This window comes from Podarcis raffonei, chromosome 4 (assembly GCF_027172205.1).
Source record: "Podarcis raffonei isolate rPodRaf1 chromosome 4, rPodRaf1.pri, whole genome shotgun sequence".
NCBI lineage: Eukaryota > Metazoa > Chordata > Lepidosauria > Squamata > Lacertidae > Podarcis > Podarcis raffonei.
The window spans coordinates 104614633-104641679 of record NC_070605.1 but is presented as its reverse complement, the minus strand read 5'-3'; the positions used below and the strand labels follow the sequence as shown (position 1 = coordinate 104641679).

The 27047-nt window shown below is 40.8% G+C and overlaps 1 protein-coding gene across 6 annotated transcripts in view; it reads left to right on the top strand.

Annotated features, from left to right (window-relative positions):
- The window catches only part of TDRD3 (tudor domain containing 3), a 61362-nt gene extending 37787 nt beyond the window's left edge, over positions 1–23575 (top strand). For 4 of the 6 annotated variants that reach the window (XM_053384707.1, XM_053384708.1, XM_053384711.1 and 1 more), the window contains 3 exons: positions 782–907; positions 19434–19559; positions 23356–23575. In XM_053384707.1, the coding sequence (XP_053240682.1) occupies positions 782–907; positions 19434–19553 (246 nt within the window). In that variant the 3' untranslated portion in view covers positions 19554–19559; positions 23356–23575. Of the gene's footprint in view, positions 1–781; positions 908–4549; positions 4571–19433; positions 19560–23355 lie in introns of those variants that run through there. The other 2 variants (XM_053384709.1, XM_053384710.1) reach the window with 2 other exon arrangements.
- Positions 23576–27047: the final 3472 nt, after the last annotated feature.

Sequence of the window (27047 nt, the reverse complement as noted above, 5' to 3'; positions counted from 1 at the left end):
CTGTATACAAATTTAATAAACGATAATAAATAAGAAAAGTAAATAGTTTGCTGCCTGGGTTTGTAAAGTTTTTCTATCCTGGCTTCCTGTCCTTCGTGGCACTCCGTTGGGTTGTGTGGAACTAAGAATTTTTTTGTCATATCTGTAGTAATGGGTGTTCAGAGGATATTTCCTTAAAAGCAGCAGGCTTGAAGTAATCCTGGGTAATAGGTGTGACACAGAAGGTGGGACTCCTTAAGAGTGAGTTTTCTCTGAATAAGTGATCCTAAAGAGACAGATGAGCAGCCTTGTTTTTCCCTCTGTACAAAGTGTATAAAATGTAAGACACTTGAGCAATTTAAGGATATTTTAATTTTTAAACAATAGATTATGTCTGCATATTTAGTAAAACCTTTAAAACTGAACTGCAGATGCCTTTTTAAGAATCAAGGATATGGAAGAATATTTACAACTGATATAATCAACCATTCATTTTTAGGGTGATTTGTCATCTTTTAATTTTTAATTATTATTCTCTAGTATGTAATGCAGTTTGCCAACTCACACCTCACTGATTAAATTGTCCCGTCATTTAATCAGCTAAAGTATTTGTTGATTAAATTGCAGATTTAAATCTTTCACTAGGAATGTTTTAAAAGAAAATGGATAAAGTTACTATCAGCTGTTTCTTATACATTTTTCCTAATCCTATTACAGATTGGTTTTTATTACATGGTTTGTGAATATATTGTTGCTTTTGCAACTAAAATATGTGAACTTCTGTTTTAAATGTCTTTTCCAGTTTTATCGAGCAGAAATTGAAGCTCTTCATTCCTCTGGGACAACTGCAGTTGTTAAGTTCTGTGATTATGGAAACTATGAAGAGGTGTTACTAAGCAACATCAGACCCATTCAAGCTGACACCTGGGTACGTGATAATAAATTGTATACAAAGAGATAAAGTGCATAGTTCATACGAACAATGAAGCCATAAACAGATGACTGGTAATCGTGCAGAGAGTTTGAAGTAAAAGCCTGAAGAAGAGAATTCTAGAACTGGTTTAAGACCTTCTTTATTACATATCCATCCATAACAATGCCTTAAAGAATCTGCATGTGGTCTTACACTCATGTAATAAAATGTAAATTGTTCGGGCAATATTCTCGAGTCACTAGCAAAATCATATTTATATGAAAAATTAACAGGATGCTTTTTAAATTTGCTCTGACAAATTAAGGGTTCTGACTGACAGCTTCCATATGGTTCTGTTTTAGTTTAGGAGATGATGAATTCATAAGTCTTAAATTCCAAAGGGTTTTTTAATCTATCTGTATGTACAGGTAAAATTAGAGCTGCTTCCACCATTGTTTTAATTGTGCTCATTATTTTGACAAATGCTACTTAAGTATATTAGATAGGTACAATAACCATAAAGACCTAAAGTGCTTCATAAAATATGCCATTCTAAAAGGTCTTATACAACATGTTCATGGAAAGCTCTATTTAGGTAAAACTAGAGTTTAAAAAACCTTTTTGTTTAGTGCATGTTTATTCAAGAACAATTGGGTTGTATCCAGTGAAGCCCAAACTGCCTCCCCCTCAATTAATTCTCAATTTCCCATTCACACTGCTCCCCACTCCCCGTCCTAGAGAAGCATCCTTGCATGAGTACAGCACTGGTTACCACCCACTGCTTTGAACTCCATTTTACTAAGACTGTATAATTGGCTATGATGACACTTTATAACTATCCTGTTAATGGTACACAGAAGAGTGAACGCTTGAATTGGCTTTTACATTTTCAGTCCTTTCTGTGCTCTCTTTCTGAGTTTTTTTTGACAACCCAGTAGAAAAATTAAAAATCCATTATGGTTTTTTATAAATTTTATGACTTAACATAGCAGTTCAAGTAGTAATTACCAGAACTCGTGCTACATTTTTTCATGCTGCTGATAATTCCTCACATTTTCTTCCCTTTCATATAGCTGCAAACATATTATGTAAAGTGGAGGACCTTGTTTTTCTTTCCATACAAGCTTCTGCATTCTCTTAGTACTAGTTTCTTCTAGCAAAGAGGTTTGTTCTGTAATTCAGGATGGGGACAGTCAACTGATGTCTAGAGTCTCCTGCTCTTTTCCGTCCTATCAGATTAGCTCTCAGATTCTCTGGCATCCAGCCCAATCCGAAATGTATCATGTACTGTCACAGTCCCTGTTGTGGGTCCCCATGCAGTTCTTCTTGCACGACTCCCAGATTTCCAGACGACATTGAAGTAGGTTTAGAAGCCATCAGTGCTGTCACACATCTCTGCAGGATCTCGAGATAGGAGCCAGGAGCATTATGCATCTCATGCTTTCTAGCATCTTGGTCCTGTGCAACATTCAGAGCCTCAGTTGGAGGCAGCAAAGAACGCTGCAGGCCATATTGTGGCAGCCACTGCAAAACCCAACTTTTGTCATACCTGTTTCCTGGCCTAGAGACCCAGTAGACTCATCATTCAGAATCTGTTTAGTTTTCAGATGTCCTTTGGATATCCAGCAAAGAATTTGGGTCATTTCAGGATGAAATAAGAGAGCCCACCCAAAGCTCTCATTTGTATGGATGCATTGCTAAAGATGAGTTATGCTAGTTCAGTGTTTGTCTGATTATGGGCTTGGTCAGCCTGTTGCCTGATCTGAGGGACATCACTGTGCTTTTGTTGCTTGTGGTGGCTGCAGGCATACCAGTTCCAGCCAGTGTGCTTCATTATGATACTATGGCCATGCACAGTCTATAGCATCAGGAGGAAAACTGGTAGGCAGGCCTGAAATAGTAGCAGCTGCTGCAAGTAGCAGGTGAAAATACAAGGACAGAGAAAAGAGAGAGGAGGAGGCTCAGTGAGTTGGAGGCAGTCTGTTGAAGGACAGGTGTGTGTGCCACACCCACCCACACCCCGTGGTGGCCTTTTCTAATTGCCTTGCCTCAAATTTTACATAATGAAGATACTCATAATACACACACTTAAATTGACAACAAAGCAACATAAATAATGCACCCTTAGGATTTGGTCAATTTGGAGAGTGCATGTAAATGATGCTCTGGTTGCAGAAGGCATCCAGCCTAATCTCCAAACAGTGGCCAGTAGGAGAGCTGTCCCTTGTTTTGTTTGGATCCTGCAGCTGGAGGTGTACTTAGAAATGGCATTTTTTAATTTTTGCTTCCTTACCATGGAATTGAGTAATTTCCATTTTGTTGAAAATAAACAAAAATGGATAGTCTTTTAAAGGTTTGATCCTGATATGGTTCTAACTCTTAAGCTCTTCACAATATTGTTTGAGTCCTGGCAGAAGAAAAATAGCATACAGTGATAAGGAATACAGGGAAGGAATGTTACTGTAATAAATGCATTTCAGTTATATTAAAAGTAAAAGAAAGGGCTATATGAATTCTGTATATTTCCTAAAGCAATAAATGTGAGATTTTGAATGAGTTCTTTTCAAGCAGACATACAGGTCTTTCAATAGAAAATGTAGATGAAGAAGCTTGCACTTTCCATCGCTCAAGTATTGTTTGAACGTTGAACTTGGCTATAGATATGTACCCTTATATATGCAATCCACTGTTGTGCTAAATGTAGCAGTGATCACAAAATAAAGGTATATGTTTGCAAAAAAGAGCCCAAAATTAAATGCCATCACAACAATAAACTTTTTCTTTTGCAACATTTAAAATAAATTTGAAAAGCATGCATTGTTCAGAGACTTCAGGCTAAATTAAGTCTGTTCTGTAGAAATGTAAAATAAACACAAGATAACTTAAACCTAAAGTGTTATGTTTTTCTCAGATTTCAGGAATACATTGGTTACAAATGATTATGCACTTGTCAGCATCTAATTTCATTATCAGTACTAGTTTTCTTCTTACTCTCATACGTCCGTGTGCTTCTCAGTAATCTCTAGCATTTGGCTTTATTTCTGGAAGTAGAACTTAAGCATCTGGTTATAATACAGCTGTTTATGGTTGCTGTCTAAGAGTACTCTTAACCCCACAGTAGCCCAACAGAAATAATGAGGTACTTTCAAGTGACAGTGCTTCAATAATGGAGCACATCTTTTCAAACAAGTACCTCTTGCATCAGTCAGCAATTTTGAAACTTTTCGTCTTCAGAGAACACTTCACTTCAACATGCCTGCCAAGGCGCTCTTGTGCATTGCAGAGGATTCTCAAGCATATTTTAGGTTGCACACGAACTTCACAGGAGGCACTGGTTAGGCCTGATGAGCTGCGTGTGCCTTAGAACAAATACACCAAACATTTGGAAGTTAGTTATGTTTAATACAGACACTTGTTCTGTCAGCCTTTTAGTCATTACAGAAATCTGAACATTAGGTAATACTACTGCATATCTGAAGTCTCTTTCCAAATTCACACACTTTAGTTTTAGCTTATTGGTAGTATGTTGGCAACCACCAGTAAAATAAGACAGTGAATTGGCATGAATGCTCTAGGTAAGGGCACATATCCTTGTCCACATGAGCAAAGCTGTCCTCTGTGTATATGAGGATAGGTGCTTCTGTGTCCATCCCACAGAGGTGACCAATCTGAGAGTGACTTCTCTTATCAGGGTATCTGGACCATCTGTGTTACACTAGAGAGGGGTAAGGAGAATTTTGCTACCCACAAGGTGAAGATTATGTGTGGTAAGATGATCATCTGTAAGGCTCCTATTTGTCATAGGAAGAAAGTGAAACATTAGAAAACAGTTCATATGCAGTTGCTGTGTGCTGGTTACCAGGAACACAGTGCCCAACCTTTGTGTTGTGTTTTGAATCATACACACACACGAAAATCACTCTCCATGAACTCAAATTGGGTTAGCAACCTTATTATTGAATAAGTAGTGAGCTGTTATAGGGGCCTGTACTGCTGTTTACATGCTGCTCTTGAAGGTTCTTATCAAGGGCTACACGTCAGTTTAGAGGTGGGTGGGGAAAAGGCTTTTAGCATAAACTAATAAAACTCTTTGGTTTAATGTACTTCCTGTATTAACAGTGAAATGTGAATCTTGCCTTCATTTACAAGTAGTTTCCATAGTAGCACTGAAAAGTGACTGAAACAGTTCTAAAAACCTGTTTTCTGTTGATTTGACTGCAATGAAACTAGTGCCATGGGTGCAAACCATACAAAGTGACAGAAGGGTATATATGATTTTTGAAGAATAAAAACCTACTTCTACTCACTAGGTACGGTTGACATAAAAATGTGTGTTTGTTTGGGATGCTGATCTGCTGGCTGGTCAACACACCACCTATATTTGAAGTCAAATATTCCATGAAGTCAAAAATATTGGGTAAACAGTAGCCAGTCTCTCTTCTTGAGCATGACGTCATCCAGTAGCCTTGGTGGGAGAGGGAGGCCCACTTCTCCCCAATGCTGTAGGAGACAGGATTCATTTTTCTCACACACTGTATATATTAGAAGCAGACTTCTTTACCTCAAAACTCCAGAAAACTGCATATTTCTTTCCAGTTAAGCCATTTGGTCTGGCTTCTTCTATCCATGTGCTGTAACTCACACAATTTGTGGAAAGGCTTCAGATAATTAAAATAGGATTGTCTGTCTTTTCAGAAGTCTTAATAGCGATAATCACAAATGATAAGCAGCAGTTATTGGTGAAATCATCTGGTTTGATGAAGTCAGATGCACTACTGTGCCATTCAGGGATGACTTTATGGATTATGTGACATCAGTGCATTAGTTTTATATGGGCCAGTACTTGTGTTATGTCTTGTAAAGTGCTGCTTGTACATCTTAGCATTTATAACTTTGAAGTGAATAGCTGAATGGAAGCAGTAATCACTCGCACAGCCTTCTGAAAGAGATCAGTATGGCTGCAATCCATCTGTTGGTCTGCCACAGAGGTGGGGAACTAGATCTGGCCAGTGGGCTGAATCCATATAGACCCCATGGACCAAGTTTATCACAATGACATACAGTGACTTATTTTTGCTTGTGCAGATAATCATCAGATTATCATGGATGGCAGAGCTCTACACCCAGTGCTTTGTAACCCCTGATGATCAGCTGATTGGCAGTGCAGCCATGTCTTTATCTGCCCCACACCTGATGTCATATGTGATGCCAGGTGCAGAGTTTATGGGCATGGTTTGGTCATGGTTTGGACCCAGTTAAGCCTCAGGCTGGAGATGCTCCACCCCATGGACCCCACCCCACTCCATAGACTGATCATGCACTTCTTTCATAGTGGAAGGAGTCCTTGGGACTCAGATACACCATTTTTTATGTATATGCCTGAAAACTGTATAGTGTGGAGCCAAAACAATAACAACGACATCATTTGTGAGTGAAGATATATAGCTACACTTGTCAGAAATATGTGATTGGCTGTGGCTTTTTGTTTAATTTCCACTTGATGGAAATCCCTATGTGTGCTCTTAGGTGATGTGTTAAATGGCCTTCTGAACGTAACTGGAGCAGAGATGCATTGAAACCACATCAGTGGTGGTAAAACAACAAAGTACTGTGTTATATTCAGCTAAGACATCCTGTTAGTGCAAGGATGTTAGCCTGCACAATGGGACTTCGCTTCTTGTGTCTCTCCCATCTGCTGTAGAATGTTGGCAGAACCCTCAGAACAAACTGTGGAGGGAAGGGAAGACATTTCGGGACAGGAGAGGAAGTCCCATTCTGCAGGCAGAAGTTATTGCATTAGTGGGACAACATTATAAGATACAACCCTTGTTTTTTATTGCTGCATCTGAAATAGAGGCTTAGGGGACGGCTGGAAGAGGACATGACAGGATGATTATCAAAAATTAAGTGCAAACTATGGAACCAACAGTCTGGATTTTTGCACTGAATAGTCTTTGAATTCTGCCAAACCGGTATTTTGTAAGCAGGCAGACTTTGGTAAATTATAGGAATAAGCAGGATTTCGGACACTTAGAAAAGTAAAATTTCCATCAATTTCAGTGTCACAGAGGAACGAAATGTTTCCTCTCCCATTTGGGTGGGCGGGTGGAGATAATGAAAGATAATTTTTTGGGAGAAAGTAGAATATTTACTATGCTTTTTATCATTTCCTGGTGAGTTTCTACTTCTGTGATTTGAGAGAGCTTCCAGGACCTACAGTTGGCAGTGAGGAACCTCAGCTGATGCCCAAATTAGACCCACCAGGCCATTTTCACATAGCCACAGTCGCCTGCTACTCATCTGCTTACAATACATCAGGAATGGAACAGCTAAAGTCATGGTGGCAAAGGAACAATCCAAAGCCTTGGGGTGGTTCTCAGTTGTTTTGTTGCAGCCCTGGCTGCAGTTTACATTTGGCATTGAATGCCACCCTGCTTCTTTAGAATACAACCACAGCTGCCTTATAAAAGTTGATTGATAGTTGGACAGCCCCACCCACCTGTCAAATGTGGAGGGCTGCATTTTGATCTGGCCCATCCAATGGAAGTGGTTCCCCTAGCCTATGGAATTGCAAGGGCCTTTGTTGTTGGCATCTGTCTGTCTCAAGAGGCAATGAAGTGAGTCTGGGTTAGCAGCACTGAGGTGACATCCCTGGGGCACAAGCCTGGGCCAGACAGGACCCTCACTGATGTGGCCTAAAGGAAAGTAGAGCACTGTGTTTGGCACCAGCTTGGCAGACTGTAAGTCTAGAAATTAAGCTGCAGTTGACGACAGCTGAGCCACATCTATTTTAAAAATCAAAATAGATGGGGCGAGAACTGGGTCTGAAGGTGAGCTTAAGGTGTTCTGCAAACAGCTCCACAGACCTAATCCCATGCTGTCCAGAGACTTAGCACAGGGATGTTACCATTGGGGGATGGGACAGCACTGTAAGGTTTTGTTGGTGCTCATTTGTCATCTCTAAACTTAAGAGTGATAAAGAGAGAAACAGTTTTCTTTAGCTTTGCACATGAAGTGATACTGTTAGGAAAATACCTGAATATTAAAAATTAGTAATTAAAAGGATTTCCAGTATTGGAGAAGGAGCAAGAGGCAGCTGCACTGAAGGTAGTCAGGCATATTTCAGTTTTGCCAGTTGAGAATATAGTAAAAATAGAGTTGAAATAAAAGGCCTTATTACCATCTTGGCTTAGGAACAGGCTTCCCTTCATGCCATCAACATTACCCAGAAACAGAAGAAATGAAACCTGTTAACTGGAGGCAACTGTGATCTAGCAGCATACACAATAAGCACTTTTTTCTACAGAGGGTTGAAATTACTTTGGCCTCCACTGGCCACATTATCACATTATTAAGGACCATTGAGTTAGCTTGATGATACTGAAGTACTCAGCAGTATATCATCATTATACAATTCCACAGGAACTAGACAAAGTTAGCCACAAGAAACTCAGGTCATTTTAAAAACTAAAAGTACAGCCCTCAGGTTTCTCTCTCAGAGTATTGCTGAAAGATCAATAGCTTCTGATTCCGGACTTCCATTTTTATCTTCATGAACCTAACAAAAGTGAATATTTACTGAGGCTGAAAAAAGCTTTTTGATATGCATGTTAGCTTGTTTTTTTCTTTAAAAAATGGCACGCATATTTTGAAACAGCTGTTTGTTTCGTGTGTCAATAGGAATATGAAGGTTGACAAGATTTTTATTTTACACCTCTAGAGTAAATGGGATAGATTGCCTTATAAATTGTCTTAAATGGTGACTAGAAAACATTTTGAGGGCATAATCAGCAATTAATAGCAGTATATTTAAAAACTTTGCTTGCTTTAAAAATTAGAAAATATTTCATCACATATTTTTTCAATGTTTACCCAGATTTAACAACCACACACTCTTAATGCACAAAACACACATGCAGGTACATGTGCATGAACACATCTTCTATTTATTTTTCTGGGCCTTCTCTACTAGGCAGCCGTTAGGGGGTGAGAGATGTAGTAGTGCAGCATATAAATAAAGGAATTTGAACAAAATATCTCATTATTTTCAGTATTTGTGCTTCACTTCATCCCACAACACTCCCCAGTATGAAGGCATATTATCCAATGTTATATAGGCTAGCTGTTTGGACCTAACACATTGATTCAAAAAGGGTTCATTTTTTCAGGTGGAAGGTATTCCATTCTGAAAGCTATTTAATTTTGGAGTCTGTTATGAGCACAGACTCCCAATCTTGTCAAATAACACTTGGTATAGGCATATGCTGTGAACAGCCTGAAGTCAGAATTAGTCTAGTAAGCAAAACAAGATGGTTTATTTGATTGAATTCCTTCAAGTATAAATTACAAGTCCTTTCTAGCTTTAATTCAGTTCTGTTTGCTTTTCAGAGAGATCTAAAAAATTCAGTAACTTTATGCTTTTGAAAGCATACTTGTTTTAATCTTTAAGACAATATGGAGAAGAGTTTATTGAGTTTTGAGATGGAGCCTTTTCTAACTTGTTGACTACATCATAATTGAACCACATTTGGATGTCAGGCTGAACTGTGTTTTAGCATGTGGAGAATAGTCCTAGACTCATCCAGTGTTTGCACACTTCTCCTATCATCCCATAAGTTCAAAAGGAGGAATTCCGAAGCTTCTCCTTTTTCTTTAGGATACCACAGTTTCTTGTGTCACTTGGAGCTAAAAAATAAGCCAGTTTCAATTACAGTTCCTTGTATGGAAGACATGGGAGGCTGCACTTAACAAAAACCAAAAGCAGGAGCTTTCAAACAAATCTCAGCCTTGTAGGAAGGAGAAGGGAAGGCAAGAGGAGCATGTCAACTTAGGAGGAGGCTAAGCCCTTTCACAGTGCACTAAACTCTGGTTTAGCATGACATTCAAATACAGCCGGTATCTTGGCGACTTGATATTATTCAGGTCAAAAGACCTGTTGTGGAGAAAAATATTGTTCCCTGTGTGGGACATAGGAATAGCCAGTGAAAACCATGTTGCCAGTGCAAGTGTGTGAGAGGATTATGAGGCAGCATTCATATTTGTGCTGAAATGTGATAATTTATTGATATTATGGGTATGTGGACAGCAGTACATTACTTTTGCAAAAACAAAACTTAAACCCCTAAATGTTTTGTCAAAGTGAACAAATTGTTTTGGAAAAGGACAGCACTTATGAACTGTGCCAGATGAACAATAGTTGGATTTCTAACCAATCACTTGCAAACAATTGTTATCCTTTCTTCACAATGAGAGCCTTGATATTTCATATTCTCATTCTGACTGCTAGAATGATTTAAATATGAAAGCATCATGTGTCAGAGCCATTAGAATAATTGAAATGTTAATGGACATGACCTCCAACCCCTGCCAGAAGAAAGCATTAGGCTCCAAACCTATCTTTGAAAAACAGGTTTTCAAATAAGTCTACATTAGTTTGCTCTAGTGAGCATATGGATAGTGAGCAAAGACCAGAACCACACCAGAAAGAAAAACAACTGACAAGTGGTGAAAAATGGGAAATATTCAATGCAAACATGATGCAAAATAAACACTAAATTAAATAGATATGAATGCAATATAATAGATGAAACAATTTCAGTGGGACTGCTACAAACACTAAATAGGGGGAAATATAGCTGGTTGCATTAACTGCTTAAGATTAAGATGACATGTAGGAGATAGATGTAAAGACTTTGTGGAACAATGAGTAAATAAATTATTGAAAATTGAGAAAATGTTAATCAAAACAACCTTATTTACCAGACTTTCTTGGGTGAGGTCTACTGTTTTCCATTAGAAGATTTCTGAGCAAATGTAGTCCACAAGGATCAGGAAGAATAAAAAAGGAAACAAAAACAGGAAAAAACTGAAGAAAACTATCCTCTTTGAGACCTGACCTGGAAGGAGTACAAGTCTCCTCTTAGCGAACAAACCAGCGTGCCCAATAAAAGCATAGATTGATTCTTCATTTCTCCAAAACACCAAACCACTGTTCCTGCCTTCATAGAAGGTGGGTTTGGAGAGGAAAATGTCGCTGGAGGAAAATCCCATGTGAACTAGAAGTTGTAAGATAAAGGTCGAGAGAGAGAAGAAGGCCCTTCCCCTAAAATAAAAAAATCATTTTAAATTTAGTTCTCATTGGTTACATCCTCAAATAATTTTATTCATTAAAAATTAATCCATCATTTTGTGACTTACACCAAGATTCTGAGTCTTCTTTGTTCCTCCTCTTTTAATTACCCAAAGAATGGCATCAATTTTTAAACAGGAAAAGGATGTTGTTTTAAAAAAGGAAAAACAATCTGCTAATGTAAGATACATACTTTGACATCAAACAATGTAATGGAAACTTGGAAAACCCAAACTTGCAGCACTAAAATGACAAAGGAAGAGCAAGAAGAGCAGATATTTTTAATCTAAAATGCCTCATTGCAGCAGGAAACAGGGCATCTCTTCCTTCATTTACATTCATTTCTACAGTTTATTTTTCTCTGTCCATTTGTGTTATTTTATTTTGGTCCATTCTGCACTGATTGACACCTTCGCTGCCCTCCATCAGAGCCTATGATGCAATGGGTGGCCTTTTGGTCATGTTTGCTTTTGGTAGCATTCCACCCTCCACTGATGGGCATGAATGTCTTGTTGAGGGACAAAGAGTGGACATGTACCCAGTCATTGCCAGCATTTCCACCAGGCACACCAAAACCACTCATGCCGTCTACCAAGTGACATTGTGAGAGCAAGCCTCCATGGTGCTTGACACCGATGCCAATATTTCCAACCGTCACAAACTTTGGCTTTTCTCTACTTTGGTTCCATTCATTTTGTTGTTGACAGCAGACTGTTTTTTCAGACTGAGAGGTCACAAGTTTCCTTTGACATGGCTACAACACCACACCTTCTGGACTTGACCCATTCTCAGATTTGAGCATGGCAGTTACAACTTCAGTACTGATGATGGGTGTGGAAAACACCACACATTTGGTTCCTCAACATCAGATGGGGTCTTGACCTGGTTCATCAGCTGTAGAAATCCAAAGCTAAGCAATCTTCCTGTTCTGGTGCTTCAGAACCTAAGAAAGAAAATAAAGGGATATGTTTGCATCTCAGGAACATTTCTATCTAAGTCTATGCAAGAAACCCAAATTTCATTTTCTTCTCAGCCAGTCCTAGATAGGCTAAGTCTGATCTGCCCTTGTTTGGTCCCCAGTCCTATACATCTTGCATTATAAGGACTCAGTTGAAGTCTAGGTCATCAGTTGATGTACGAAAGGGGGATCAGGGATTATATAACCCCTAGACAGAATGATACTAGCTTGTCATTCTGACTCTCTTGTATCTGAGACTGGTATTTGCTATCTTTTTGGCATAGTTGTATACCACATTTTGCTTGTAGCTTTCTGGGATCAAAGAAGTTGTCTTCTAGATCTTGGAAATCCAGAGACTATTTACACTCACTATAATACTTGATAAAGTATCTGTGGGATCCCATCGTCAAGAAGCCCCATTGGTATCAGTACTCTTGCTCCCTGCCATGCCATTAACACTGCAGCTCATCAGGGGATTTTTGTAGATGCATCCAAGGCATGAACCATTTTTGTCAGGGATGGGGACACTTAGCACCATAATATCATTACAGGAGCAGATATCCTTTGGGCCACAGGGAGTTAATATAAATCTTTCAGTGGCCTGCCTTTCAGTGGTAAGGGACTCATTAGTTCTAAAACTAATGACATTCTGTACTGAAGCTCCATACCTAGGCCCACAGTGTGCCATATGCCCTTGTCATGGAGGTTTCTCCAGATGTCCTGTATCTCAGTCAACAGAGGCACAATTATCCTGTTAGTCATCTTCACATTGATCCAAGAGGTCGTTCCCATCTGTGAAGTTCAGTTATCTAACCATCCCAGGGCAGCGTATATCCCAAGCATCTGTTTTGACTTGTGACATGTCATAGTTGGGAGCTATACCCACCAGTATTTGGGACCAGACTCTGGCACTTCTGCTTGGTGTGGCAGACTGTCACCATGGTTCACATGCAATATGCAGTTGACTTTTTCTTGCTTCCTGGATATGACATTTCCTGTTCAAAACCTTTGTCTCCTCTTAAGAGAGATGGATCTCTTAAGAGAGATGGATCAGAACCCTCCTCTGAAAGGAGACAATGGAATCGTTATCTAATGCCTTGAGACTTCAGGGCTTCTGTTCACTATCCTGAGAAAGGTAGATGCCTCTAGACAATTGTAAACCTTCTTGACATAATTCCTTCATGAGACCAAGGAAATTCAGGATTGCCAGCATCCTTCCATTCCTTTATGTTGGGAATTTGTACCCATAGACTTGAAGATATGTACTTCCACATAGCGATCTGACACAAACATCACATCCTGCACATCCTCAGGGAGACCATTGCTTCCAACTCCTCCTATTTATACTGGCCATGGCCCCCAGAGTATTCATAGAATGTGTGACTTCTTCCCACATGCTCTTTGGATGGTCATGCACACCTGGCCTCTAGCATACCTCAAAACCTTATTGTATTGGCTACCAGTGTGGTTGCTGGACCTGCTCGCACAGCCAGCTGCCAAAGTGCCTAGGATCAATGACTTCAACTGTGTTACCTCTTCATCTGTTTGAAGAGGCACCTTCTTTAGCATTGGCTCCTAGATATGTTCCAGCAGGGAGTGGGCTCCCATGCCAAATGTCTTCTTCCACCTCCTGGGAGTTCAGTGCTCCTTGTGGTGAATGCAGATGATCGACTTGTACTGCTCTTTCACCCCTCAGTCCTTGACTGCTGTAGTTGCCACAAACTCTCACTTTTGTGTGGGGTGGGGGCACATTGTGGGACTTATGGTCAAGGCTGTGTGTTCCTGAGTAGAGCCAAGGCTTCTCATACATTCCCCTGAACTGCTGGCCATCACCAGTCTTCAGGTTCTCCTTTTGGAGCCATACCATCCAAGTGGCCTCTGACAGTGTTCTACATAAACAAGCAAACTGGCACTGGTTCAAGGATTCTCCTGCCCTTACACTGGAGTTGTGGAACTGGTGTGTACCTAATGTTATCATTCATGTGGTGATTTATATTGCTGTGAAAGAAACTGACCCAGCAGACCACCTGAACCATACTACATTACTCTGGCAGGTGGACCCTTGTGCTTTCCACTACCTATTCCTCTATTAGGAGATGCTGCAGGTAGAGGTTTTTGTCACCTTCACCAACAGGTTGTGCGATGATAGTTCTGCAGCCAGAAGGGCATGTACAGGAGACGTCTGGTGGTGCTTTCCTCTTGAATAACTAGTGATGGGTCAACAAATTATCACTGGCCTTAAGAACCACTTTCTACTAGTCAGCTGTAACATATAGCTACGTCATGATAGTGCGACAATATTCATGCAATTACCAGCACAGATATTACCTGACAAAGTTACATAACTCAGTTTGTGATTTAGGGGTAGGTAACCTTTTTTCTGTCTTGGTGCAAGGGACCACACTCAAGTGGTAGTCTTGGCCAAGACAAAGGTAGGTTCAGCTGTTCCTAATCACCAGGGCAGCAGTGAGACAGAATGAGATCTCCACGGCCTCCTAGTTTCCCCCTCCCCACAATAGAAGAGGCTGCTGGTCCTTTGAGAACCACAGCTTCATGGTGTTCCAGGAACCTTGAGGTAGTAGTTTCCAATAGTTCCCAGCATATCCCGCTTCCCTCACCTTTTGTGACAGAAATGGCAAGGGATGCAGAATCACCACTGGGAACAATCACTTGAAGGTGCTCTGGATACCTTCCCTTGTCCTTTGCCTTTCCCAAGTAGTTTCAGGCAGTATCCTAAGAGAGCCGTGGTCCAAAGCATCCTGTTTGGACCTGTTGAGGAGGCTGGTTCTGGCCCATCGGCTGCTGGCTCCCTGGGGATTAATTCTGACTAAACAGCAAGAATCTTAATGTGATTGTGCTGCCAGTTACATAGATTGATGAGTATATGAATCATTCATGTGATTTATTCGACAGCTGGTATTAATTCCACAGTTTTTGACACCCCCAGCCTTTCAACTATTTAGGATTTTTATTCCATTAAACTAAAAAGAATTACGACACAACTGCAGTTGTTTCTATACTTAACTTGGGGCTAAGCTCCTTTGAGCTCTGTACTGCTTACTTCTGAACATGTAGGTTAACTAGCAAAACATAGGTAAAGGTAAAGGGACCCCTGATCATTAGGTCCAGTCGTGAACGACTCTGGGGTTGCGGCGTTCATCTTGCTTTATTGGCCGAGGGAACCGATGTACAGCTTCTGGGTCATGTGGCCAGCAGGACTAAGCCGCTTCTGGTGAACCAGAGCAGTGCACAGAAACGCCGTTTATCTTCCCGCTGGAGCGGTACCTATTTATCTACTTGCACTTTTGACGTGCTTTTGAACTGCTAGGTTGGCAGGAGCAGGGACCGAACAACAGGAGCTCACCCCGTCATGGGGATTCGAACTGCCGACCTTCTGATCGGCAAGTCCTAGGTTCTGTGGTTTAACCCACAGCGCCACCCGCGTCCCTCTTAGCAAAACATATTGAGCTTTAAAAAGCCTAGTGAAATGCAACCTTTAGTTTTAAATTAGAAATGGAAACAATCTGACAAAGAATTGTAAGCATTTACCCTGTTAGCCTGAACTTTCCCAGTTAGAAGAAATCCTTCTCAGTTCTCTGAGAGGCTGCAAAGCTTGCAGACCAAAGAAGGATCAAGCTCCACCTATTCACTCCCCAAGTTTGTTTTTAATCAGAGTTATCTGCATTCTCCATTCAATTTGTGCTGGTAAAACAACTGAACAAGTGATCTCCTACAGAAAGACTGTCTGTGCTTCCTCAAAGTCTACACCTTTTGAATTTGAGCTAATCTGCCACGAACAAGCCAGTTGTGGGAGGGCATGGCCATAATGACCCAGGCAATGATGGCCCTCTTCTTAGAACAGCCTATTCCAGTATGAGCTTCCTCTTTTCATCTGCAATAAGAGCCCCAAGAATGTAGCTGTGAACTGGCATAGTACTTTGCTGGTCAGTGTGGTAAGAAACTTCTCACTCGCCAGATGGACATGGTATGTGCCACAAAATGGTCTGGCTGCCACTGTGTCAGAAACCTATCTGCTTCACTGGACAATGTAGCTTTGGGAAAAGGTTTGGGGCACATCAACAGCTCTTCAGAGTCTTAGGCAAGATACAAGAGACATGCCCCAGTCATTCCGATGTGAGGAAACCAAGTTTTTCTGCTCAAGCTAATGTCTGATCTGATTTACAAAGGCAGACTGAAATCTATGTCCTAAGCTCATTCTTAACCATTGTCTTAGCAAAGCATTCACATGGCTTAATAGCAACTGTGGAGAACACACTTTTGCTGCTGATGGTCTTTGGTGGATGCCGAGAGGGCATTTGACAAGTTCACTTGGGGCTACTTTATTTGAAGCACATCCGGTCATAAACAGCTTCAATAACAGTACTATGTTTGGTCAGAAATGAGGTATGACTGCAGACCAGTTCACTGCCAACCCCCACTTGATTTAGCATGGTCCCAAAGTCTCTTGTTAACCTTATCTGAGAGTGTAGCACGTGCAATTCCCTTTCAAATACCTGAAGCGAGGTGCAGGGCAACACCTATGCCAGGGCTGGGGAACCTCTGGGTTGTGGGCCTAATTAGGTCTGCTAACCAGTTCCATGAAACCACACATACCTGCCCAACACCTCCCATCATATGTGATGTCAGATGTGGGACAGGTAGGGACATTGCTGTTAGCTCACAGTCGTGAGCCATATCGTGTGCACCTGAGGGTTTATTGGCAATGCAGGCTTGCTCTCACCCTTGTAGTGAGAGCAAAGGCACCAGCATCAGCTTCCTTAGAGAGTTCCCCATAGGGAATTCATAGCCCAGCTATGCCTTGCCAAACCAGGACTTGAGCTTCAAGCCTTGCTTGGCTTTTCCTTTGTATCCCAGTTTGCGCTGCTGCAGAGGAATGCCAGGGTGCTCTCCCACAGGCCAAATGCAGTTCCACACCCCGGGCCCAATCATAACCAAAAGGTTTGAGCCACCTGGAAAACGTGTAGACTAAAACATACCCATGTGCTTTAAGCACAGCAAGAAAGGGATAGAGCTGCATTTTAACCTGCCTTTAGAATAATGGGAAGTCGTACTCTAGCACCTATGAGCTAGCTTTTTAGGTCACTTACTAATTTCCTCCTCTTTTCTTTGCTTTTAATCTTTCTGACAGGAGGTTGTACTATAATTTAAAATAAGAGGGGGGGAAGCAGATGGGAGGCCAAAAATTCAAGTTTAAATTTAAATTCATGCTCAGTGGTGATAGCTATTGCAGTTGTTATATGTAACATCTGTTGAAAGAGCTGCTGACACTTTAAAAGGGTATCAGAAGTTTAAAGGTGAGAAATCTTCTACTTAATATGTTTTGGTTTTTTCCTTTACACTAGGAGAACTGAACTGGCTTTGAAATAAAAATAGGGCCAGGTGTTCCTATTTCCCCCCATGCTGTTCAATCCTTGTTCCATTTATCCCTGCTAGTTCTTTCTATAAATGATGTGAACAAGAGGTCTCTCTAATGTCGTAGCAAAACATGTCAGTTTGTACAAAAAGCACCGATAGAAATGCCTACTGCACCTCTTTCCCCTTACAATCTTATCCTCCACCGAGTGTAGCTGGAGTGAGAAATTTGCACAGATTGTGAAAAAGAAACACAAACGGTATTCTGGACCAGACTTCTATTGACTTGTGATACTTCAATCTAATATACAGTCTATGTTACAGGTGGGGAAATAAGATCCAACCAGGAGACCACATCCTGAGCTCCACCAACTCCCATCCCCATTTTGTGTCCATCTCCTGAGGTCACTATGACCTTTAGCTGATTGGCACTTACAGCAAGGCCTGCTTTGTGCAGTCAGGAACTCCGTGCAGCTGATCCCAGCAGGCTTGACAAGGAGGCTGTGCTGTCAGCACCATATCTTTGTCTCCCTGCTGGAACTGGCTGCAGTAGGCAGTTGACAACTAGGAAGTCTGTAGAGCAGCTAATCCCTGCAGAATTTATCTTCTTTGGGAACCCAGATGCTTGCATGGTCTTGTTAAGGGAAGGCTTAGTGTGTCATGCAGGTCAGTGTTTTACACTTGCAGTGAGCAGTAAGCACCCAAGTGTTCAATGGAATTTCCTCCAGAAACTACATAGGATTGCAGTCATTCTGAGCCTCATAAATACGGTATTATGCTATGTACTCTTGTGAGTTCTTGTATCTGTCTGTCTGTCTGTCTATATCTATCTATCTATCATCTATCTATCTATCTATCTATCATCTACCTACCTACCTACCTACCTACCTACCTACCTACCTATCATCTATCCAGTGCTTTTTTCCTAAAAAAAGTTTAGGGGTACTCTCATTTTCCTACTCATATTGAAATACTGCCCCCCCAATGAGGCCAAACTTAGATTCACAAAATGTTTAGGGTTATGCGACCTCTGTGACCCCCCCAAAAAAGCACTGTATCTATCTATCTATCATCTTCATTCTACAGTATCATCTATCTATGAAGGCATCAACAGAACAGCTTGCATTTTGGGATTCTTTTTGGGGCATGACTATGGGGATTGTCATGGTGAGCTTCCAATTCAGTAAGGAGCAACAATTTACGGCCAAAAAACTATAATTAGTATTAGATTTTTAAGTGCTTGCTGTTGAATGGCCTTCTGTCACATATGATTTCGTTGAGATTCCTGCTTTTCAGGGGGTTGGACTAGATGACCCTCAGGTCCCTTTCAACTTTACAGTTCTGTGATTCTATGATTTTGTTTCCTCCGAAGATCTCAAAGCGACATACAGTATATGGTTGCCCCCTGTCCGCACTCCATTTATTTTCACAACTCTGTGAGGTAGGCTAGAGTAGGAATATGTGACTGATCTGAGCTCACAGAAGGAGTTTCAATGCTAGGTCTCCCCAGTTCCAATGTGTCATTAACTTGTGCACCATGCTAGCTAATCACTCTGAGCCAACCTCAAAGTAGTGTGGGACATACATATAACTATAGTTTTCAGAGCTTGTTTATACCCTACTGAATTCTCTGTTTATTCATTACAGACATTATCTCACAGATAGGGTTCCTACAGAAAGAGTAGTAACATTTTTCTGTTTCACGTTTTCATTTCATCTTTAATGCTTCTGTGTTGGATCTCACACCTTAAGTACTTGTCACTCCAATGCCATGTTTTTAATCATTAAAAGTCCCACTAGTCACTTTTCTGGCCCTTTTTTGCAGATTAGTTTGTGTAGACTTTTGGGGGGAAAGATGTTCTATCTGTACGATTCCTTGCTACACATGCAGCCTCTCCCTGCTCTTTCCAGTATCCAGATTTCACTTCTCAGGCTTCTGTCCTTAAGAAAACATGAGTGTGATCTGGCCCAGCCATTCTTGTAAGGGCCATTTTAGCTAAAGATCTTTTTGCCTAGAAAGGGAACTTCTTTCTGTATAGTTCTGTCAGTGTACACTTTTAAATAATGTTGTTTACCTGCAGGAAGAGGAAGAATTGGCTTATGAACAAACTTTAGAATTCCGAAGAGGTGGTGATGGACAGCCCCGGCGGTCAACACGGCCTACTCAACAGTTTTATCAGCCTCCAAGAGCTAGGAACTGATAATGGGTAAATACTGATGATGGTCATGCAGGGCGAGGGGGCGGTGGGGGTAGTGCACAAAACCTTTTAATGTTTGGTTTTGCAAACATTTATCACTTCCTGGAATAAGAGAATAACTCACGGACGTTCTGTTGGAACTTAGCTGATGCTGCGGGGCTGTCTAGAAATTTGCACTGATGGGGCTACTGTTTTGAGTCAGCTAAAAATTACTAGTCACGAAGATAATCTCTGAAAAGGAATGGGTATCCGAGGCAAATGTGGTGGACCTGGCTAAAGCATTTTGTTTGTTTGTTTGTTTCTATACCCGAAGGTCTCAGGGTGGTTCACATAAAATATCAAATACATAAAATCAAAACAAAACCAACAACCCAATAAAAACCCTCAAAAGAGCCAGCATTTTAAAAAAGGGTATAGGATGTAAATCAAGTCAGGCAAAGGCCTGGTTGAAAAGGAAGGTTTTTGCCTGGCGCCTAAAGGTGTACAGTAAAGGCGCAGGCAAAGCATGGTCATGCCTGGATTCCTCTCTCTTCAGCAGATGCTAAAAACCACACCAAACCACAAAGCGGCTCAATATAAATGGTGAGATACTTGATTTGAGAAATACTTGCCAAAAACATTACCCACCACTGGGGTCTGTGGATAAAAAAATGTCACTAAAGCCAGTATGTGGCAACCATGGAATTGATTGGTTTAGGACTTTATATTAATTAACAGTATAAATCTATGCTAGTGTCGATTGGTTGCAGTTTATTTATTTATTATTTATTTAAAATATTTATATATCTCTGTATCATGAAAATATATCACAGCAGAAATTATAGGGAAACTAAAAGGAGGGAAACCCCAGGAGTGTGGGAACAGAATATTATAAGGTATTTTTTAAAAATACTGTTTCCTAAATTAAAAGTATTATCTAATTCAATAATAGAGAGTGAGAGGAGCCCACCATTGTGGGAACAATCAATAATTATCTTAATTCCAAAACCAGGAAAAGATTTGAAAGACCCAGAATCGTATAGGCTAATTTCCCTAGTAAATCAAGATGCTAAAATATTGACAACAATAATGACAAAAAGGATGAACACTTTCATGTATAAATAAAAACCAATGTGGCTTTATAGCAGGAAGACAGGTGTCTAGTTTAATAGGACTGTGTAGAATGACCAGTGTTAAAAATGATTATAGAAAGTTTAGGATTTGGAGAACGATTTAAAGGATTAGATTTGACTTGATTTAGGCATATGTCATGGTGAACGATAGTATAACAGAACAAATAACACTAGCCTGAGGTACAAGGCAAAGATGCCCCCTTTTCTCAATCTTATTTGTATTGGTCATTGAAACTCTGGCCAATGTAATTAGAGAAGATGGAAATATGAAAGGAATAAGCAGTAAAGGAAAGGAGAAGATAAGCTTATTTGCAGATGACACCTTGCTAACAACTGAAAATCCATTGGAAAATATGCAGGTAATAGAAGCACATTTGGGGAAAAAATTGGAGAAATAACAGGGTTGTGAATTAATTGGTCCAAATTAGAGATGATGATATTTAATTACGGTGAAGATGAAAAACATTTTTTTGAAGAAAAATAAAATAGATATAAAATTAAGAAATGTAATAAAGTATTTGGGAATAAATATAACAAGAAACTTAGAAAATTTAGAACAAGAGAATTTTAACAAATTAAAGACTGAAATTAAGGAAAAGCTGAAGGAATATTAGAAAATTAATCTTTCATGGTTTGGAAGAATAGTGATAATTAAAATTTTGTCTAGAATAATATTTTTTATTTATAATGTTACCAATTAAGATATTGGAGACAGAGATAAAGGGTTAGCAACGTATGATTAATAAATCTGTAATGGGGATAAGAAACCCAGAATTAATAAAAGATGGGGTATAAACCCCAGAAAATAGGTGGACTGGGTCTTCCCAACATAGTTATATTATATAGCAAATGAGTTAAGATATATCATAGACGAGATAATAGAACAAGGAGAGTTAGAATGGTTAGAGAGTGGTACACAGGAAATGAGGGAGAAGTTAGTGAACAGATTTTTCATCAAACCAAATAGGCAGTGGTGGGATAATACTGAAAATCCCTTATTAAGAAACGTCATTGAGATATGGGCAAAATATAAAGGAAAGTTGATACCAGTAAATTTCCCACTAACTCCAGTGGTGATGATAGAAGATTTCCCAGTAAATTTTAAAAAGGCAGGCTGTTCCACAGGATTGGGCCGATGGCCGATGGCTTGATTTCTTGTTGTTGTCAAACGAGTCTCACCAACTCAGGGAACGACCAAAGACGCAAGATTATCTCAGTGATAGAGCTGGAATATCAGGCGATCCCTGAGGTGTACAGGAACCTTGAGCCTGTCTTGGTGGCAGATGGGCAGCCAGTGGAGCTGTGTGGACAATGGCGTCACATGTTCTCAGCCAGAAGCTCTCACCAATGGAGAAGCACGCAGCCACAGCCCTCGCCCAAAGAGCACAGAATGGCAAGTGGTTTTTGAGGCTGGGGGAGGAAACGAGGGGTGAGAGGGAGCGGAAGTGTGGAATATCCACAAACAGGACATGGCTGGCTTGGAACTTGGACTTAACAGGAGCAATCCATATGGCAACATTTTCTTGTGGGTCCCCTTTGTATCTATTTATCTTCCAAGGTTATAAACTGCCCTTCTCTTTTTCTATATTTGATATTTAGTGTACAGAAATTACACTATTTGATGTGATTTCTTTCCTGACATGTTTCTTCTTCAGAGCTGTAGCCTGTTGCGCTGCTTAGAGACAGCAGTTGCCACCTTTAGATGCCCGGCTTTACTGGGATGCCAAGTATGGCAGCAGGGCAACATGGGCTTCTGTCAATATCAGAAGCACCTGGGTTGCTCCTGAGCTGGAAAAACACAAACTACAAAATTGTGGATCCACTTCTCCGTTTTGGAGTTCATTGCTAACATGAATGTGGGTGGTGATTTTTGCATTCTTTATTTATTAATTAAATTAGTATACTGCCCTATACCCCCAGGTCTCAGGGCAGTTCACAGGATAAAATCACGATATAAAAACACAGAATACATAATCAAAAGAAAAAAGAACAACCCCCTCCCCCACAAAAGCACATTTTAAAAGGGCATTGAATGTTAGTCAACCAAAGGCCTGGTTGAAAAGGAATGTTTTTGCCTGGCGCCTAAAGGTGTATAATGAAGGCGCCAGGCGAACTTCCCTGGGGAGAGCATTCCACAGACGGGGAGCCACTGCAGAAAAGGTCCATTCTCATGTTTCCACCCTCCAGACCTCGAGGAGGAGGCACACGAAGGAGGGCCTCAGAAGATGATCTCAGCGTCTGGGTAGGTTCATATGGAAAGAGGCGGTTCTTGAGGTATTGTGGTCCTTAAGGCTTTATAGGTCAAAACCAGCACTTTGAATTGGGCCTGGAAACTAATTGGTAATCAGTGCAGTTGGACCAGGATCAGTGTAATATGCTCACACTGTCTTGCCCCAGTGAGCAACCTGCCTGCTGAAATTAATGAGGAACACTCATTAAGTTAATACCTAACCTACTACTGGGTTCTTTCTTTTCTCCTAAAAAGTGCTTCAAAATCCAACAACAGTGCGTCTTACCTCATAATGTCAAAACAGCTTTACCTCAAAAAATAAAAGTTATTTGAGACAAAATTGCAGTTTTTTGAAGCCTGTTTTTATAGAACATCTGCTAATTTTTTTGATTAACAATGGGAGATGGAGTGCAAATGACAATGAGATCTCCATGTTACCTTTTTCCTCTCCTCCGCATTTCAGGTATTTGTTGTGGCAAAAGTTCTCAGTGTTCTCCTTGGTGCTCAAGACGTCTCACTTTGCCTCATGGATGGCACTTGATAAAGAAGGCTGGTACAAGCAGGGAGTACGTATAGGATGTATTCAACAGAGACATTTTTTTAAGTTCCATGAAGCTAAACTTTTTACATATGAAATAAAACCATTGTTAATATTGCCATCAATAAAAGCCACCATGATCTACCCTGTCCTTGCTTTGTGTCTTTTTCTTTACTTGGCTGGAATCAACCATTTTTATTGCACAGATTATCACTGAGTGCAATCCTAATTCCTCGTATTTTAGCATCTGAAGAGGACATTATTTTCTGTGGTGGTACATTTATTAGGCAATCCTATGGCAAGATGAGCAGTTTAGGATGCCTGAGCTCAGGCAGCCCCAGCTGGTGTTAAATCCCCAACCCTGTTCAGCTGAAGCTACACCAGAGTCATTTACTCTCCCGAGCTCAGCCAGGGCTCAGCTGGCTGGGTTGATGGTGTAAAATGACCAGAGAGGAAAGACTCAGGCTGGTTCTTACACCTGTTCAGCTTCGTCACATGACCTGGCTGTCATGAAAGTACCACAAAGAGATGGCAGGTCCAGGAAGCAGCAGTCTAAAAAGTGTGTCATGTAGTTTTACTAAGGATATTTATAATAACTGGGGGAGGGGGGAGGTCTGGCAACTTGCCAGCCCAGCCATACTCTCCTACTCAAAAGTCCAGTTAACAACACCTGCCTCTACTGGACAATCAAATACTTTAAAAAAACCCACCCAGTTGGAGACAGCTTCCTGTGCTAAAAATCAAATTCATTGCACTGGCAACCCAACATAGAACACTATTTTAAAGGACAAAAGGAGCTTACAGTCTAAAATTTGACACGGGAGAGAGATGAGGCAGGGGTAAACAGGAAATAAAACTTTAAATGTTTCAATTGCTTGTGGTTAGGTTTAGTTTACAGGCTTACATGCAGTAGTGCACAGGAGCTAGGGGACTGAGCCAAAGGGTTACTACCACAGATGAGATTAGAGACTCAATAGGCCTTTCATTCTGACTCATAAGGCTGCATTTCCACAACACAGTCTGGATTGTCTCGCTGTGACTTCTGCAGTCAAGGCATGGAGAGAACTAAAATTAGATTTGTGAAACTCTAATACAAAGTAGCACAGAAGTTCTAAACCACTTGAAGCACATATGAAATATGTATTATGCTTTGCAATTGTACTTCTAAAAACACTACAGATCACATTCTAAGTCTTGCATATCAGTGTTACAGCTGATGTTTTATATGCAGATGGTACCAGGCTCAATCTCCAGGGATGACTGAGAAAGACTTCTTCAAACCCCCAGAGAGGTGCTGCCAGGCAATGCTGATGTGGATGGAACAATAGTTTGACAGTGCTGCTTCCTGAATTGAGCCATAAGGGCTTCTTTAACACACATTGGGACCCCAAGATGGCATGATAGCCACTGAAACACTCTTTTCCCATGCTCTCATTCAGTTTCCCTCAACGGTCTAAGCATGTGAATCACTCTGATCACAGACTCATGGGCTACTAGGCTGCTGCTTTGGGAGACACAGTGAGATGGCAGCTCAATCTGTGTGCCAAATGTGCATGGAAAAGGTGTATTGTTCCACCAGCATGCAATCCTGTTCTCTGAAAGTTTGCCCAATTCAGGATATCTGATTGATTACAGATGTAAACAGGTTTGGTGTAGGCATTGGGTGTGTACCTTAAATCAACTGCCTGCTGGTTGATGGATGGAAGGGCTTGACCAGGGTCAGGTTCACCGTATGACACAAACTGCATATGACCCACTGCCCTTCAGCCCCTGAGTTGGGCATCTGGACAAGAAACAGCCCCACACCCCGGCTCCCTTAAGGGGATTAAAAAGGAATTATTGCTCTTATGTGCAAAAGTCAATCGATTTCAGTGTTCTCCTGCTTTTAGATATTCCCTTGGGCCACTTTTTTAAAAATGCTACTCTGGTGCATTTAGATTGTATTCCAACATAAAAAAATGCAGCACATTATCCTTTTTTCAAAGTACAACAAAGGCTGAGATACTGTACACATATGCCATATAATTGTATTATATACATAGCAAGAAAAACTGTCATACAAGACTTTATATTTCATAATATATCTACCTAGGAAAAGGAAGATTCTCACCAAATTTGTTCATAAACTGAGGTCACTCTTAGGCTTCGAATCATGCAAATTTGTATGTATTCTATACAGAGGCATGGGGGGGCTGAGGGGGCTGCAGTCTCAGGCACATTTTTGGGAGGGGTGAGATCAGGTGCCCCCCCCCCCGTGAGGAAGCTGCTGAGGCTGGGGGTGCTACACCCCTGATTCTATACACATAGCCGTTAGCGCTTTAAACTAAATGTGAGTTGTTTTTCTGAATAGACATGCATAGGATTGTACTGCCATCTATTGAGACATGACTGTTGAGGAGTTATTTCTGCTGGAATTTAAGGTGCAGTACAATGGTTTAACTTTATCTGCCTGTTGTCGCAGAAGCAACAAGACATCAATAAATTAGTTGAAAGAGACTATTTAGCTCAGGAATGGGGGACCACTACATGTTGTTGCACATTGGTCAAGGTAGCTGGGGCTGTTGAAAGTTAGATTTGAGCAAACCTTGGTGACCTGTTCTTGTCTTAGATGAAGCATAGTGAGAAGCAACAAGCTAACAACTCTGGGATCATCTGCACTTCCACTTTGCCTGTCCCTACAAAGAGTGGGTCCAAGCAGCTTTGCCTTAGCTCTGACACTTCCCCCTGGAAAACCTGCTCTTTAGTGCTAAACTTGAACAAATAGCGCACCGTGGACAACCCAATTGCCATTCGTTCTGATTCAGTGCTTTCCCAGGGGAAAGCAGTAGAGAAAGTGCAAGTGTGGACGAGCCCCATGTTTCAATCACGACAGTCTCAGTATGGAGGCTATCAGAAAGTTCACCTCCCAGGCACCGTTGTCAAAGATTTCATCATTAATGTCAAAGGTCGTCATTTCCAATCCACAACCTCAAGCTACATAACTGTTTATTACTTCCATTATGAGAACTGTTTTCTTTCGTTTCGAAAAATTTTATTTAGTCTGGAATAAAGGCATAAAACACGTCAGATAACAGACAGCAAACAAGAAAGAAAAAAGTTACAGTCGCTTAATGCAAGATAAGTACATTTAGGTAAGGAGATAAAAGTGCTATTGTGCTAATCCAAAAGAGAATCTCTTATTTCATGATGGCTGTATTTTCTTGGGAAACTTTGATAAGAGAATGAAAAAATCTTTTTCATGTATGCTTCAAATAGAACACTATAAAGTTGCCCCATGGGCATGAATGCTCCAAGGGGGTAGCAGGTATTTCTCCTCTGGTGCTCGCTTTAGGGCTGAACCCCTTACCTGAGGTACTTCACAAAAGCTAGGTTCCCGGGTCAGAGTAAAAAATAAAGAGAACACAACCAGGCAAAAATCCAAAAGCACAGTGGGCTGCTCAGCCTTTGATTGTTTACCGTATTTTTTGCTCTGTAAGACCCACTTTTTCCCTTCTAAAAAGTAAGGGGAAAGCGAATGCAGGCTGCGCAGCTATCACAGAAGGCAGAACAGCAAGAGGGATTGCTGCTTTCACTGCGCAGCGATCCCTCTTGCTGTTCTGGCTTCTGAGATTCAGAAT